General features: G+C 42.8%; 1 protein-coding gene across 1 annotated transcript; it reads left to right on the top strand.

Moving 5' to 3' along the window:
- Positions 1-14194, top strand: LOC102924758 (vomeronasal type-2 receptor 26-like). Its single transcript, XM_042270203.2, has 6 exons — positions 1-209; positions 4155-4446; positions 6301-7098; positions 9677-9886; positions 10662-10785; positions 13218-14194. Exons 1-6 carry the CDS (start codon positions 1-3, stop codon positions 14192-14194), a joined length of 2610 nt encoding a protein of 869 aa, XP_042126137.2.
- Positions 14195-14822: the final 628 nt, after the last annotated feature.

Here is a 14822-nt window from a genome sequence, read left to right as displayed (position 1 = left end):
ATGTGGCTGTGTACTCTCCTTCCTGTTCTCTTTGGCTGTTTCTCTGGGTCTGCCTTTTCTGCACCAAGAGCCTGGCTGTTGCCGAGTCAGAGGCCTCGCTTTGATCGTCCTGGAGATGTAATAGTGGGGGGCAGCTTCTCCATCTTTGACCTCTCAATTGGTAACTTGTCTGACTTCACTGCCCCACCATCTGGGCTTCTGGTTTCAAGGTAAGAGCTGGATGTAGGCTAGGAATCTCTGAAATCCCGAAGCAGCTTTACAAGCTTGTTTGTAGCCTTGGATAAGGGTTGATTCTCAGAATCCCAGCTAGATAGCCACCAGTTTTCTCTGTGTTTACATGCAGTATCTCTGGTGCTCTCCTTCTACATCACTTCTGTCTGTCTGTCTTTCTTGTTTATACCAGACTGAAATATAGGCTGCTCATGTACTGTCTTTAATGTATGTGCTCTACCAGCTAGGGGACATTTCTTGATTCTTTTGTATATGCTTGGTTCCTAAAGTGATGTCTAGGTAGGTGTGTTTGCTGAATGGGTTAGTGTGTAAGTAATACATTTACATTATTTATGAGCCTCCCTGATTCCTCTGTACTATATTCCTTTTGCTTGTTATATCTTTTTAAGACTCGTAAGCCTTCAATTCAATAGGTAGTGGAAGATGACCTTAAATTTCTGATCCTCCTTCATCCACCTTCTGAGTGTTGAGATGATTGGACCATATCACCAACTCAGTTCCTTAGGTGCTCAGGATAAAACTTATGAACTTAGTCATCCACAGTCCCACTTTAGGATATTTTTGTCCCAGCTTTCTCAAGATAATGTTGCTCGCAGTAATTTTTAAAACAAGCATTTGGGATATTATTTGGCTTTTAAATGTTTGTATTTAGCTTTATTGGTATTTTGTTGCTGCAATGACTGAGCATAGGGCATATGGCTACACTCCTAGCCCTCAGGTAGCTGAGGCAGGAGCATTATTAGTTTTAGCCAAGATAGGGGTGCATAATGAGACCGGAGTGAAAAAGAGTTCAGAGTATTTTCTAGCTTGGCGGCAATGTTAATTCCAGCACTTGTTCGCCAGAGCCAGGCAGATCTCTGTGAGTTCGAGGCCAGCCTGGTCTACAGAGGAGATTCAGGAGAGGCACCAAAATAACACAGAGAAACCCTGTCCCGAAAACCCCCAAAAAAGACAAACCCCCTTCCAAAAACAACCAACCCCCCTAAAACATAACAAAACAAACAAACTGAAACCAAAAAATTCCCAAAATCAAAAACAAAAAAATCCCAGTATTTTCTACAGTAACTAGCATCATTTTGTAATCAGCTACAAATGCAAGAGATTTTTACTATTGATTGTTCACATTTATCATCATTTTTGTTACTTTTTTTGAGGCAGTATCCTACTTTGTGTTCCAACTAGTCTGGAACTCCTTGTGTTGTTTAAACTAGCCCTTCAAACACAGGATTACAAGCATGAGCCACCAACACAGAGATCACAATGACTTGTCCTTGAGTATTTTTTCTTTTTTGAGAGAGGGTCTATTTGTGTAGGTGATGCTAGCCTAAAACTCACTATTTTGCTGCCTCCACAACCTGAGTGCTGGAATCACAAGTGTGTACCATCATACCTGGATCCCATGTTGCTTTTTAAGCCATCAGGTAATAATTGTATGTATGTATTAGGTATACAGATATATTTTAATGAATGTATACAATATAGAATATTTAATCAATCCACCAGAAACACATCACTTTGTATACTTATTTTTTGGTGATGTGAACATTTAAAATCTAATGTGGGAGTGGAGACAGGAGAATCCAATATTGAAGGTCTTTGGGGATGAGGAAATTCCTGTGTTGGTGTCCTGTCTGCTGTGCAAGCCTGAAGACCTGAGTTTGAATTTCCAGCATCCATGTGAAAGCCTTGCATGTTGAGCATCTGTAACCCTGGTTAGGAACAGTGAGGCAGGCAGATTCCAAAGGTCACTGGCCGGCCAGCCTATCTGAATGGATGAAGTCCAGGTTCAGTGAATTAACCTGTCTCAAAAAAGGAAGTTAAGAGGGGCCCTTGAGATGCCTTGTGGGGTAAAGTGCTCGGCATGCAAGTCTTTTTTTTTTTTTTTTTTTTTTTTTTTTTTTTTTTTTTTTTTTTTTTTTTGGTTTTCGAGACAGGGTTTCTCTGTGTAGCTTTGCGCCTTTCCTGGGACTCACTTGGTAGTCCAGGCTGGCCTCGAACTCACAGAGATCCACCTGGCTCTGCCTCCCAAGTGCTGGGATTAAAGGCGTGCGCCACCACCGCCCGGCCTCGGCATGCAAGTCTTATGGATGACCTGAACCCTGCCTGAAACCCACATAAAGCTGGAAGAAGAGAATGGATTCACATAGTTGTTTCCTGACCTCTATGTGTTGTAACATGTTTTGGTCTACAGACACATTATATACACTGAAAACAGAATAATGTTCTTTAAAAGGTGGAGATCAATTGAGAAAGATATCCTGACATTCCATCAGCCTTTACCCTCCACAGGGATACACCATGCACACAATACAATACCAACTCTGCCATACACACACACACACACACACACACACACACACACACACACACACACACACACACACAGAGATGTGCAGAGCATGGTTGAAGATGATACAAGAAGTCAACTTCTCTCTTATCCATATGTGCATACTACATACATGTAAAAGGAGTTCAATATCATTCTAAGTTATATAGTGAATGTGAGGTTATACTGGGTGATATGAAGTCTTGGCCTCAAAAAATAACAAATCTACTCTTGATGTTATGTTTAAAAATAAATTAAAATATAACAGCATCAGGTGGATTTCTGTTCTTTGATGGTTACATGCATTTATATAGTTCATTTTGTTTGTTCTCATTTCCCCAGACTCTCTTCTCTTCCTTCCACACTTGAAATTCCCTTCTCCTTCTCAGAGGTCACTTTCCCACATTCATGCTATTTTATTTTGTGACCTACTGATTTTAACCAATTGCCAGTTTGGAACTGTCCACTGAAGCTTGGTGGATTCACCTGTTCCTTACATGACTGAAGGCAATGAATGTCTATTCCTCAAAATACATTAGTTGACAGTAGCTCATCAGGGGAGAGTAGGGCCACACAAGGAATTTTCTAATGCATGCTTGGCTGTTGACATGCTCACATGTCTGTAATGTCTGAGTCATGCCCTAAAGACAGTATTTCATATCTCTTCTCCCTGTCTTCTGGCTCTTGGATTCAGTACTTCTGAAATAGATGTTAGTTGCTATAAATTGTAACCAACTATACAATGCAATAGGTTTTTACTTTGTTTTCATGACACAGAGATTCTGTATGCAGCTCTGGTTCCTGGGTCTGGCTATGTAATCCATGCTAGTCTCTAACTCAGGAAGATCCACCTGCCTCTGCCTCCTGAGTGCTGGGATTAAGTTGTGGCTGCATTCCTGCTGAGCTACTCTTGGCCTGGCTCTGGAGAGCAGCACCTAGCCCTAATCCACCCTTTGTTTAACCAACACCTTTTGTTTCTCTTATTGCCCTATGTGAATCTCCTCTGGGAGGCTCCCAAAGATCAAAGGCCTATGCAAAACTTGGTTCAGAAAACCCAGAACACCGTGGTACCTGAGAAATCAAGGAATTTGCAGTTGGCATTTTATATTTGGGAGCTCCTTTCAGGTTGCTTTGAAGGTGCGGAAATTAACTGGCTAAAGTGTAAATAGAGAGAAAATAAAAATGCCCTTTGTGAAGGGAAAGTGCTTCAGTCCTTTGAGACTGAACCCTCCTGAAGCCACCAAAGGGTAAATTCATTTTTAAGATGTCTCTGATTCTTCTTTCTATGGATCCGAGTGAACCCACACACCCTTGCCACAACAAACAGCGATAATTGGCTCCCAACATGATGTCACTACACTCAGATTGTTTATTACATCTTCACTATTCCTCCTGTCTTCTGAAACTGCCCCTCTGATTACTGTCTCCACATTCCCCCTGGCTCCCCTTTATGTATTCTGAATTGTGCGCCTCTGCACATCTGTGTATAAGTATTTGTGGAGATGTAGGTTTTACACGTATCCCTTGAGTCACTTTGTTTATTCTTGTTCCATTTACCCCATCATGAGTGATGAATGTGGGTTTCTCTTTCCCTCAGCGTTTCCAACTGGGGCTTCCGGGTGGCCCAGAGTTTCGTCTTTGCCATTGAGGAGATTAATAGGAGTGCTCACTTGTTGCCCAATGTGACACTGGGCTTCTCTATTCGAAACTCTGGGGACTCAGTGCATGGAGCCCTCCATGAGACAATGAGCTTTCTCACGAGGCAGGAGGAGCCCATCCCCAACTACACATGCCAGCATGGGTCTCCTCAGGCTGCATTGGTTGGGGACACGAGGTCATCCCTGTCTGTCTCCATGGCCAGACTTCTGGGACTGTACAAGTTTCCCCAGGTGAGTTGCTCAAGCCTTCTTCCTTCCTGAATGTAGTGCAGTCCTTTACTGATGATAGTGAAAATGATGGTGATGGTCACAGTAGTGAGCAGCTCTACTGTGGAGCCAGTCTCCCTGCAAATATTCTCCATGTCCAACATGGTTCTCCTACATGTGTAGAGTTTAGAGAGAACTATCATCCCTCTTAATGATGAAATAAGTGGAAAATTTCCTTTTTTTATTTAAAAATATATTTTTACAATTTTTATTAATGTGTAAATGTATTTTGCATTCAAATATATAATAAATATGTTAAGTATATATGTATATATAAGCACACACATATATTTCACATATATCACATAATCAATATATTGTATGTGTATCATACACATCACACTCATACACACATATATATCTGTGCATATATGTATCTATACAAATATATATTACACGTGTGCCTGGTTGCCCTTGGACATTCAGAACAAGGCATTGGATTCCCTAGAACTGAAATTACAGATGTTTTTTTATCTGTCACAAGGGAGCTGGATTTTGAACTCAGATCTTCTGAAAGAGCACCAAGTACTGTTATCCACTGTATCATCCTTTCAACCCTTATTTATAATAATGTGTGTGTGTGTGTGTGTGCAATTAGCACCAGTGCAATGGTGTCCTTGTGGAGGTCAGAAGACATTTTTAAGATGTCAGTTCTTTTCTTCTACTATGTTGATTTAGGAGATTAAGCTCAGATTTTCAGGCTTGCTGGCAAACACCTTTACCTGAGGAGATATCTTTCCAGCTCACAGAGAAATGAAAACACACACACACACACACACACACACACACACACACACACACACACACACACACACACACTTATCAGTAAGCTCTTCCAGCTGTAGGTGTTTGGAATTTGAGTCTAGGCAATTGGGCTCATGCCACTTGCTCCCATCTACCCCCTGGATGTTCCCGGTAACCCAGCCATCAGTGTCATTCCCACAAGGTTGGTCATATATGACAATCATCTCTTCAGTTCATAGGTTTAAGAAGTGACTTAAGGGTAATTTCTCCATTTAAGGTGAACAATTCAGTGACTTTTATCGTGGGATGAGTACCACAGTTGATTTGAGAAAATTTTACATCCTCCTACAGAAAGACATTCCCCTCAAGCCCAAAGGTACAACACCACATCATTCCTACCACAAGACAACCTCCAACAATTTGGTGTGATCCTTACATATGCACCATCACATGCGCGCGCGCGCGCGCGCACACACACACACACACACACACACACACACACACACACACACAAACATGAATTTAAATTTTAACAACCTAATAGCTGTGCGCAAACCAGAGAGTCAGGCCAATCCTAGCTGAGGTACAGGGATGAAATACTAGAGGGCAGATGAAGGACAGATGCTGAGAGCAGAGGAGGTAAATCTATGGTTCTGGGCTTCATTCCAGAAGCCACAGGGCTGTGTCAGGGATGATCAGACAGTGAGGGGCACAATGCTGCTTAGAGAACCAGCACAATTCTCAAATCAGGATGCTCAAGTCCTTCCCTGAAAATTATTTATGTTTTAAAATTTAATATACATATATGATTATGTGTATATGTTGGAGTCTTTGCCATGGTCAGGATGAAGCCAGAAGAGTGTATCAGATTTCCTGGAGCTGGAGTTATGGGCAGATGTGAACAACCTGAGGTATGTGTTGGGAATTGAACATGTGTCCTTTGTAATAATAACAAGGACTCTAAACTGCTGAACCATGTCTCCATCCCCTTGCTTCCCACATTTAAACCAGATCATCAGCCTATGCCTAAGTCCAGATCTCATCCACTCTTCTATCCTGGCTTTTCCTTGACAGGTCAGTTATGGGTCCTCATTACCCATCCTCAGTGACAAGATCCAGTTCCCATCTTTCCTGCGGACCCTGACTAGTGACCTCACATCCTCTCTTGCAGTGACCCAGCTGATAATTCACTTTCAGTGGTCCTGGGTGATCATTCTGGCCCATGATGATGATTTTGGGCAGCAGGCCAGCTCTCTGGCCACTCAGGAGCTGAGCACAGCTGGTGTGTGCATTGAGTACACCATCCATGTTCCTTCTCATGAGTCCTTGGGGAAAATTAAAGAGATTGTCCAGAAGATGCAAAAATCCACAGCCAGGGTTGTTCTGGTTTTCCTAAGCAATGCAAATTTCCAGCTCATCCTGTATGGCTTACTGGATGTCCCTGTCTCAGGCCAGGTCTGGGTCAGCAAGGACACTCTGCACATGGCACTCGCCCTGACCATTCCAGGCATTTCCCAGGTATTTCACAGCACATTTGGCCTTCTGCCTCACAGCAGCAGGGCAACTGGCTTCCCTGAGTTCCTTGCTCACCTGCGGCCCAGCCAGACCCCAGAAGACATGTTTATAAAAAAGTTTTGGGAGTTTACCTTTGATTGTACATGGCTCCACCAGAGCAGCACAGTGACAGAGGGTGTCCAGTTGTGCTCTGGGAATGAGAGTCTGAAAAACCAGCAGTATGCTCTCCCAGAAGTGAGTAAAATTGATGCTGCTTACACAGCTGTCTACAGCATTGCTCATGCCCTGCAAGACATGATAACCCATGGGCACCAGCATGGGAAAGTTACAGACTCTCAGGACTTCCAGCCATGGCAGGTGAGAGAGGCATGTGTGAAGTGTGTAATTCAGGGATGGTTGGTGAAGAGGACATTGATTCTGACTAAGCTACAGAAAAGCTGACTGTATGCTTAAGCAAGGATTCCTCATACTTGTATCTAAGAGGAATTTTAGAAGGAACATGGACAAGGATTCCATGTTATGTGTGTGATCTCAGATGAGTGTAGTCCTTGTAGCATCACTTGTCTTAGCAAATACACAGTTCCTAATCAAATTAAAATTTCATATAACAATAAATAGATTTATTTTAGTGTCTTAAAACTGAGCTTTGATGAACAGTTGTAGATTTTCAGTATAGGTATGATACAAACCAGAATTTCAAAGAGATACCAAATGTTATTTATTCATTTGTCCTTTTTTGAGTATGTGGTACATGTCTATGGGCTCATATGCATTGGCATGCAGGCCCATGTGGTGGGGGTGTACGCATGTGTACATCATCCTTCTATCACTCTTCTACCTTATTCTTTAGGGCAGGGTCTGTTGTTCAGACCCAGAACTTGTTGGTGTGACTGGTCTTGCTAGCCAGCTTTCTCTGCGCTCCTCCTGTCTGCACCTTCTGAGGACGTAATTACAGATGTGCTGCCACACCCACCTAAAATTAGATAGGTTCTGGGGACTTGAGGTGTAATCCTCAAATTCTTTTTAAATTTCCTCACAGACTTTAATTATTGATTACAAAGTCTTTTCAGGGTACATACATTTTCTAAAGTTTTCCATGATTACAAAAGCATATCAAAGTAGAGAAACAAAAGGAGCGAACAGCAAATATCATGAGAACTAAAATCTAACATTAGGATAAAATCAATTCTTTTAACTCAATATCTTTTCCCTTAGAATTGGTATCATAAAGCCTTATGGTTACAGAAAAGTTAGACAGTGTGTCTCTATTTAAGTTTGACTAAATTAAAATAAGTGAAGTTATTTCCTACTACCTGTTATGTCAAGCTTCTCCTGTATTATTTATTAATCTACTATAATAAATATCTGATCTTTCTATGGAGATTTCATTCCTCAGCCCCTTGTTTAAATTCTTTCTTTTATATCTGTTATAAGACCACCATCCTTTCCCTTGACCCCTGAAATACTGTGCTTTCTCTGTGTAATCCTCAAATGTTTTAATCCCTGAGCCACCTCAAAGTTCTCACTTATTATTCTGTTTTAAAATATTAGCGATTAAGTTCATATACATATATAATGCACTTTGGTATTCCTGGCACCAGCCTATCTCTCTATCTATCATCTATCTATCTATCTATCTATCTATCTATCTATCTATCTATCTATCTATCTATCTATCTATCATCTATCTATCATCTATCTATCTATCTATCTATCTATCTATCTATCTATCTATCTATCTATCTATCTATCAGTCTTCTCAAATACATTCAGGGTAGCATAGGCCCAGATATGTAAGGAGGCCCTTGGAAGAAATGTTGCTCACTGGTGAGGTAACTAAAGAGAGTGGTGACCGCAGAGAGGGTATATTTTCATCACCTTCACTGAGATGACCTGAATCTCTACTGTGTGCCTGGTGAATGTACATGTGGTTATCAACAAGATGCACAGTGATGGTTGTTGGATTTTTGGCTGAGAGTAACAGATTACAAATTACATGGGGCCTGGCTTGGTGGCCTATGCCTGTTAGGCTAGCACACAGGAGGTTGAGATCACAGAATCCTGAATTCAAGGCCAACCAGGACTACACAGCACAAAACAGATATAAATGTGGTGGTAAGTGTGTGCATACTGTATGGAGAAGATTTAAAGTAGACGGAGTGAGGAATGAGTGAAGAGAAGTGAAATGCTGGAAAAGTTCCTTTTATGAAGAAATATCTGAGTTCTAGACAAGCTGATGTGATTACATTGCAGGTGGCAGGGACATCATGTGTCAAGACCCTAGAATGGAGGCAAATAGAAGAGCATCAAGGGTGGGACTGATGAATAATGGGAGACTGGTTGGAGTGAATGGGTGGTCTAGGTGAGCTGGGGAAGTCCGTGGAAGTCTTGTTGGATTTGGAGTCTACTGAGTGTGATGGGAAGACTGAGGACAGTAGTGCACAGCCAAATGAGACCCTGGAGCAGGAACCACATTGTCATGTATTTGGGTTTAATTTTAAGGCTGTTGAGGTGGCCTAGTGGTTAAAGGCACTTGTCCCCAAGTATAAGTTCGATTCCTGTGTCCCACATGGCAGCAGGAGAGAACATTCTTGAGAGTTGTTCTCTGGATTACTCAATATGAATGAGCTGCACACACACACACACACACACACACACACACACACACACACACACACACACACACAAACACACACAGGCAAAATGCTAGGATTAATAATTGTCTTGATTAAGTATTATGAAATTTTAATTAATTATAACTCATCATATTTGTTATTCTGAAACTATCACAGGTCTTTTATCTCCCTTTTAACTAAGGGTGCTGTCCTAGGTTGAAATGACCCTTTATCATTGCAAAGGTGAATGGAATGTTGCATTTTAGACAAGACTCTGAACTGGTCCTTGCCAGTGTACAATGTCTCCCTTCCTTCTTCAGCTGCTTCTTGCCCTCAGGAAGGTGCACTTCAAGACTCCTGATGGAATCAAGATTATGTTTGATGCCAATGGAGATTTGGTGACAAAATTTGACATTTTCCAAGGGCAGAAGACCCCTGAGGGTGCATTTCACTTGGTTCATGTGGGCATAATAGATCCTCAGATCTCTTTGGGGAGCAAAATGATGGTTCATTTGAAGGAGGATCTTCAAGTGAGTTGCCTGACTGCAGTGATAAGTCTTGTCCTAATGTGTTAAAGTGACGGGGCAATTCTAAGTCCAGGGCTCCTCATCTCTACTTGTGTATTTAGTTGATGCAGCTCTGGATGGGTCAGTCAGTTATAACTGGCTATGCTGTTTGCCTCACAAGAGATTTTTCTCTGAATGATATTGATTCACCAGCAAAAATGACCTGACAATACTGTAGCACTTCTTAATGTCTGCCAATACTTACTGTTGTTTTTCAAGTTTTGTTTACATGTATGGAGCTTTCCAAGCATGTATACTTGTGTAGTATGTGCATGCCTGGTGCTTGTGGAGGCTGTAGAGGGCACCAGATCCTCTAGAACTGGAGTTATAGTGTGAGCTGCTATCTGGGTGCTGGAGTTATAGTGTGAGCTGCTATCTGGGTGCTGGCAATTGAACCCTGTTCCTCTGGAAGAGCAGCCTGTACTCTGAACCACCGAGCCCTCTGTCCTGCCCAAATACCTTTAGTTGTTGATATAGGAGCCCCAGAAAGTCTGGAAAGACAACACATCAAGCTGTTTAGCTATGTTTTTGAATCCCTTAGCTAAGTAAGCCAGATGTAGCCCTTCCTTGTTTACACTCGAAGGTACATCTCCCATCTGACATCTGCTGGGATAGATATGTTTTCTGAAAGGCATTTCATCTAGAGTTCTGTGAGGCAACTCTTCTGTTCTGGTTCTCAGGCTGAGTCAAGCATCTGTATTCCTGGAGTCCCTGGTGACACTGTGCTCACTGTTACTAGGTGCCCAGCTCTGTCTGTAGTGAAAGCTGCCTTCCAGGGTTCAGCCAAGTGCCCAGGCTGGGAGCCCCACACTGCTGCTTTGATTGCAGTCCCTGCCCAGAGGGACAGTTTGCAGACCAAAGAGGTAAGGGCATGTGGAGCTGGAATCTGGGGAGGGGGGTCAAGAGGGCACTGTGAGCCTCTTGGATCTGTCCATTGTCTTTGTTACTGTTCTACTGCTGTGAAGAGACACCATGACCAAGGCAGCTTCTAAAAGAAAAGCATTTAACTAGTGGCCTACTTAGAGTTTCAGTCTGTCACTATCATGGCAGGAAGTATGGCCTCAGGCAGGCAGGCATGGTGGCCCAGCACCAGCTGAGAGCTTACCTTATGATCCAAAGGCAGCAGGAAGGCAGGGAGGTAGACATGGGTCCTGGTGTGGGAATTTCAACTTTCAAAATATCACATCCAACAATGTTACACCTCCCAATCCAACCCCAACAATCCACCAACTCCTAACCAAACATTCAAATACACGAGACTATGGGGGCCAGCCTCGGTCAATCCACCACACCCCTCCACTGATGTTGCAAGCCTTTGCTTTCCTGTGGAACACCAGCCAGAACTATAGTCTTACAGTTGTTCTTAGGTAAATGCTTTATTGAGATAGAGAAGTACACAGACAAAATTAGGCAGCATAGTGAATTCTCCTCTAGCAAACACTACACATCCTTTGGATCCAGTCAAGAAACAGGCATAAGCTACTTACTCCACAAGCTTCAAGTGGTCCTGTAATCACAACCCTGGCTTTTGCGCATGTTGATGGATTTCAGTTACTGTTTAAACCTCCTGGAAGTGGAATTGCATGGTGGTTGTCCTTTTGTTACTTATTTGTTCTTCTGTATTTGTGGGATTCATCCTAGAGACTGAATGGCAACTGACCACCATATTCACAGTGGCTGTTTGATCTATAGAACTTATGCCTGTATAATTCTGAAGGCTGAAAATGCAAAGTCAAGTTTTCATCAGGGTTGATTTTGTCTGAGTCCTATTCTTGCCCTGGTGGAGTCATCCTCTTTCTGTGTGCTCTCATTTTGAGGTAATTTATCTATCTATCTATCTATCTATCTATCTATCTATCTATCTATCTATCTATCTATCTATCATCTATCTATTTGTCTGTCTGCCTGTCTGTCTACCTACCTATGTATCTATCTATGTATCTATCTATTTATCTATGTATCTGTCTATCTATCTATCTATCTATCTATCTATCTATCTATCTATCTATCTATCTTTGCTTGTTGTTTGGCTTTGAAACAATGCCTCATTATGCAGCCCTGGCTTGCTTAGAACTCACTCTATTGACCAATATGACCCTGAACTGATACAAATCGACCTGCCTCTGCCTCTCAAGTGCTGAGAGTAAAGTCATGTGTAACCACACCCAGCTAAAACTCCCCCTTTTTATTAGGTTAGCAGCCATGTTGGTATTAGTATCTATCCTGGTGACCTCATTTAACCTTTATTACATCATCTCCATTTTACTTATGGCAAAATCCAGTTCCTTTATAGATGCTGATGGGTAGGACTTCATATAAATTTTGGTTTCACAGCTCAGTCTAAAACATTTGTGAATATAATCAGTTACTGCTACTATTGGGAAGAAATGACCCATTAAAAACTCACATAGGAGACCAGGTGTGGTGGCACATTCCTGTATTCCCAGTACTTAGGAGACAGAGACAGAAGGGAGGATCTTTAGGATTGTGGCGGTCAGAGTAGTCAACTCAGTGATGTCCAGGTTCAATGAGAGATCCTGTCTCAAAAACTAAAGTGAAGAGTAAGCTGAGAGGGTGGCTCAGTGGTTAGGAGTGTTAGATCACACCATCTGTAACTCTAGTTCAGGGCAAATGATGAAATCTTCTGCAGTCTATGAAAATGTACAGACCACAACTTCAGCAGGTAAAGTAAAACAAGTAACTTTAAAAGAAAATAGTACATTTTCGAGGCTGGTGAAATGGCTCATCAGTTAATGCACTCCTTGACTAGCCTGGGAGCTTGAATTCAGTTCCTGAAACCCACATGGAAGAAGGTGAGCTCTAAATTCCTGACAGTTGTACTGACCTCCACTTGCACACCTTGACATACTTGAGCCCATGCAAACATACACATACCAAAATATACAAATAAGCTTGATTAGAAAAATAAGGTGAGGGAAATGACTGAGAAACAATATCTGATCATCTCTGGTTTCCACATGCATGTTCATCCACTCAAATACTTGTGTTCACACATAAACATGCTTATACACAAACTCACATAAATTAGGTATAGTGGTGTAGGCCTATAATCACAGCACTTGAGAGGTTATGGAAGAAGACTTAGGAGTTCAATTTCCCCCTCTGTGCCTCTACCTCTAATACGAGCCATTCCAGCCCTGGTCACCAGGAATAAATCATAAAAACATGACTTGATGGAAAGGCTGTAAGAGCACTTAGTGCTTGGGACGCCTTCCTTCAGAGCTGGTGTAGTTCATTTAGTGTTGCAGAAATGGTGTCTGTGTGTCTCCCATAGACATGAAGAGCTGTCTTCTGTGCCCCAAGGAGCAGTACTCGAGCCACATGAGAGACCGTTGCTTGCCCAGGACAGAGATCTTCCTGGCCTTTGAGGAACCTCTGGGATTCATGCTGGCTTTGGTGGCACTCCTCCTGGCTGGTCTGGCTGTCCTGGCTCTGGGAGTGTTCCTGAAGCACAGAGACAGCCCTGTGGTCAGGGCGAACAACAGAAGTCTCAGCTACTTACTCCTGCTCTCTCTTTGCCTCTGTGCCCTGTGTGCCTTGCTGTTCCTTGGGCGACCCAGTGTCTTGACGTGCCTCCTCCGTCAGACCACCTTTGCTGTGGTGTTCACGGTGGCTGTGTCCTCTGTTCTGGCCAAGACTCTCACAGTGGTCCTGGCCTTCAGGGTCACCAGGCCAGGGGACAGGATCCGGGTATGCCTGAGCCCCGGGGCTTCCACCTCAGTGGTCCTTATTGCTTCCTTCATGCAGGTTGTTCTTTGTGGGGTCTGGCTGGCCACCTCCCCACCATTCCCAGACAGAGATATGGTCTCGGAGCCCCAGCACATTGTCATCCAGTGCCAGGAGGGTTCTGGCACCATCTTCTTCTGTGTGCTGGGCTACTTGGGTTTCCTGGCAGTGGGTACCTTCTCTGTGGCCTTTCTGGCCAGGGGCCTGCCAGATGTCTTCAATGAGACTAAGTTCCTGACCTTCAGCATGCTGCTCTTCTGCAGTGTCTGGACAGCCTTCCTGCCCCTGTACCACAGTGCCCGGGGCAAGTCCACTGTGGCTGTAGAGATCTTCTCCATCCTGGCCTCCACTGCTGGCCTTCTGGGTGGCATCTTCATCCCCAAGTGCTACATCATCTTGCTGAAAACAGGGAGAAACACTGCTGCCTGGCTAAGGCATGGCCACCAGGCACAGCAGAGTAGGCAGAGTGAGATGCTCCAGACAAGGTGTGTCCCCAAATCCACACCACAAAGTTTCATGATCTAGTCCTTGGGGAAGTTGCCAAGATCAACAATCTGATTTTGTCTCACTGTTTTTGTGTGGATCAAAAGGAATTTAAAAGACAGATCATGATTAAAGTGAGATACTTTTAACAAAACACTCATGACTATCAGTTGATATTGGCCACATAGATGGTCATTTACTATTCCCTCTCTATGTATTGCTAAAATTGATCACAATTGAGATAGTTAGAAATGGAAGCTGGTAATATGGCTCAATGGTTAGAAGCACTTACCATTAAGCTTGGCAACCTGGGTTTGATACAAAGGATCCAGATGTTGAGAGAAGAGAGGTGACATCACTAACTTGTTGTGTTACCTCTGCTTTCTAATGGAAGCACCCCCTATTTGAATACACAGAAAAATGTAAATGTAAAAGTGCAAAAAGGATGATGAGGTGATGATGTCGTGATGCTGAGGGTGTGAGGAATTGACAGGGTAATCATTAATCTCTCTTTTTTGTTTTGAGATCATTAATAGTGGGGATTGAACCTTTCATTGATAATTCCTTCACAGACTTACCATGTGATTTAGCAATCTCACTTACAGATATATACTCAAGAAAAATAAAAATATGTCTGTAAGGACTGTAAATGAAGCTTCAGAGAAGCATT

Source organism: Peromyscus maniculatus, chromosome 1 (genome assembly GCF_049852395.1).
Source record: "Peromyscus maniculatus bairdii isolate BWxNUB_F1_BW_parent chromosome 1, HU_Pman_BW_mat_3.1, whole genome shotgun sequence".
In the NCBI taxonomy this organism is placed as follows: Eukaryota; Metazoa; Chordata; class Mammalia; order Rodentia; family Cricetidae; genus Peromyscus; species Peromyscus maniculatus.
The sequence above is the reverse complement of the archived record's forward strand: the minus strand, read 5'-3'. Positions and strand labels throughout refer to the sequence as shown.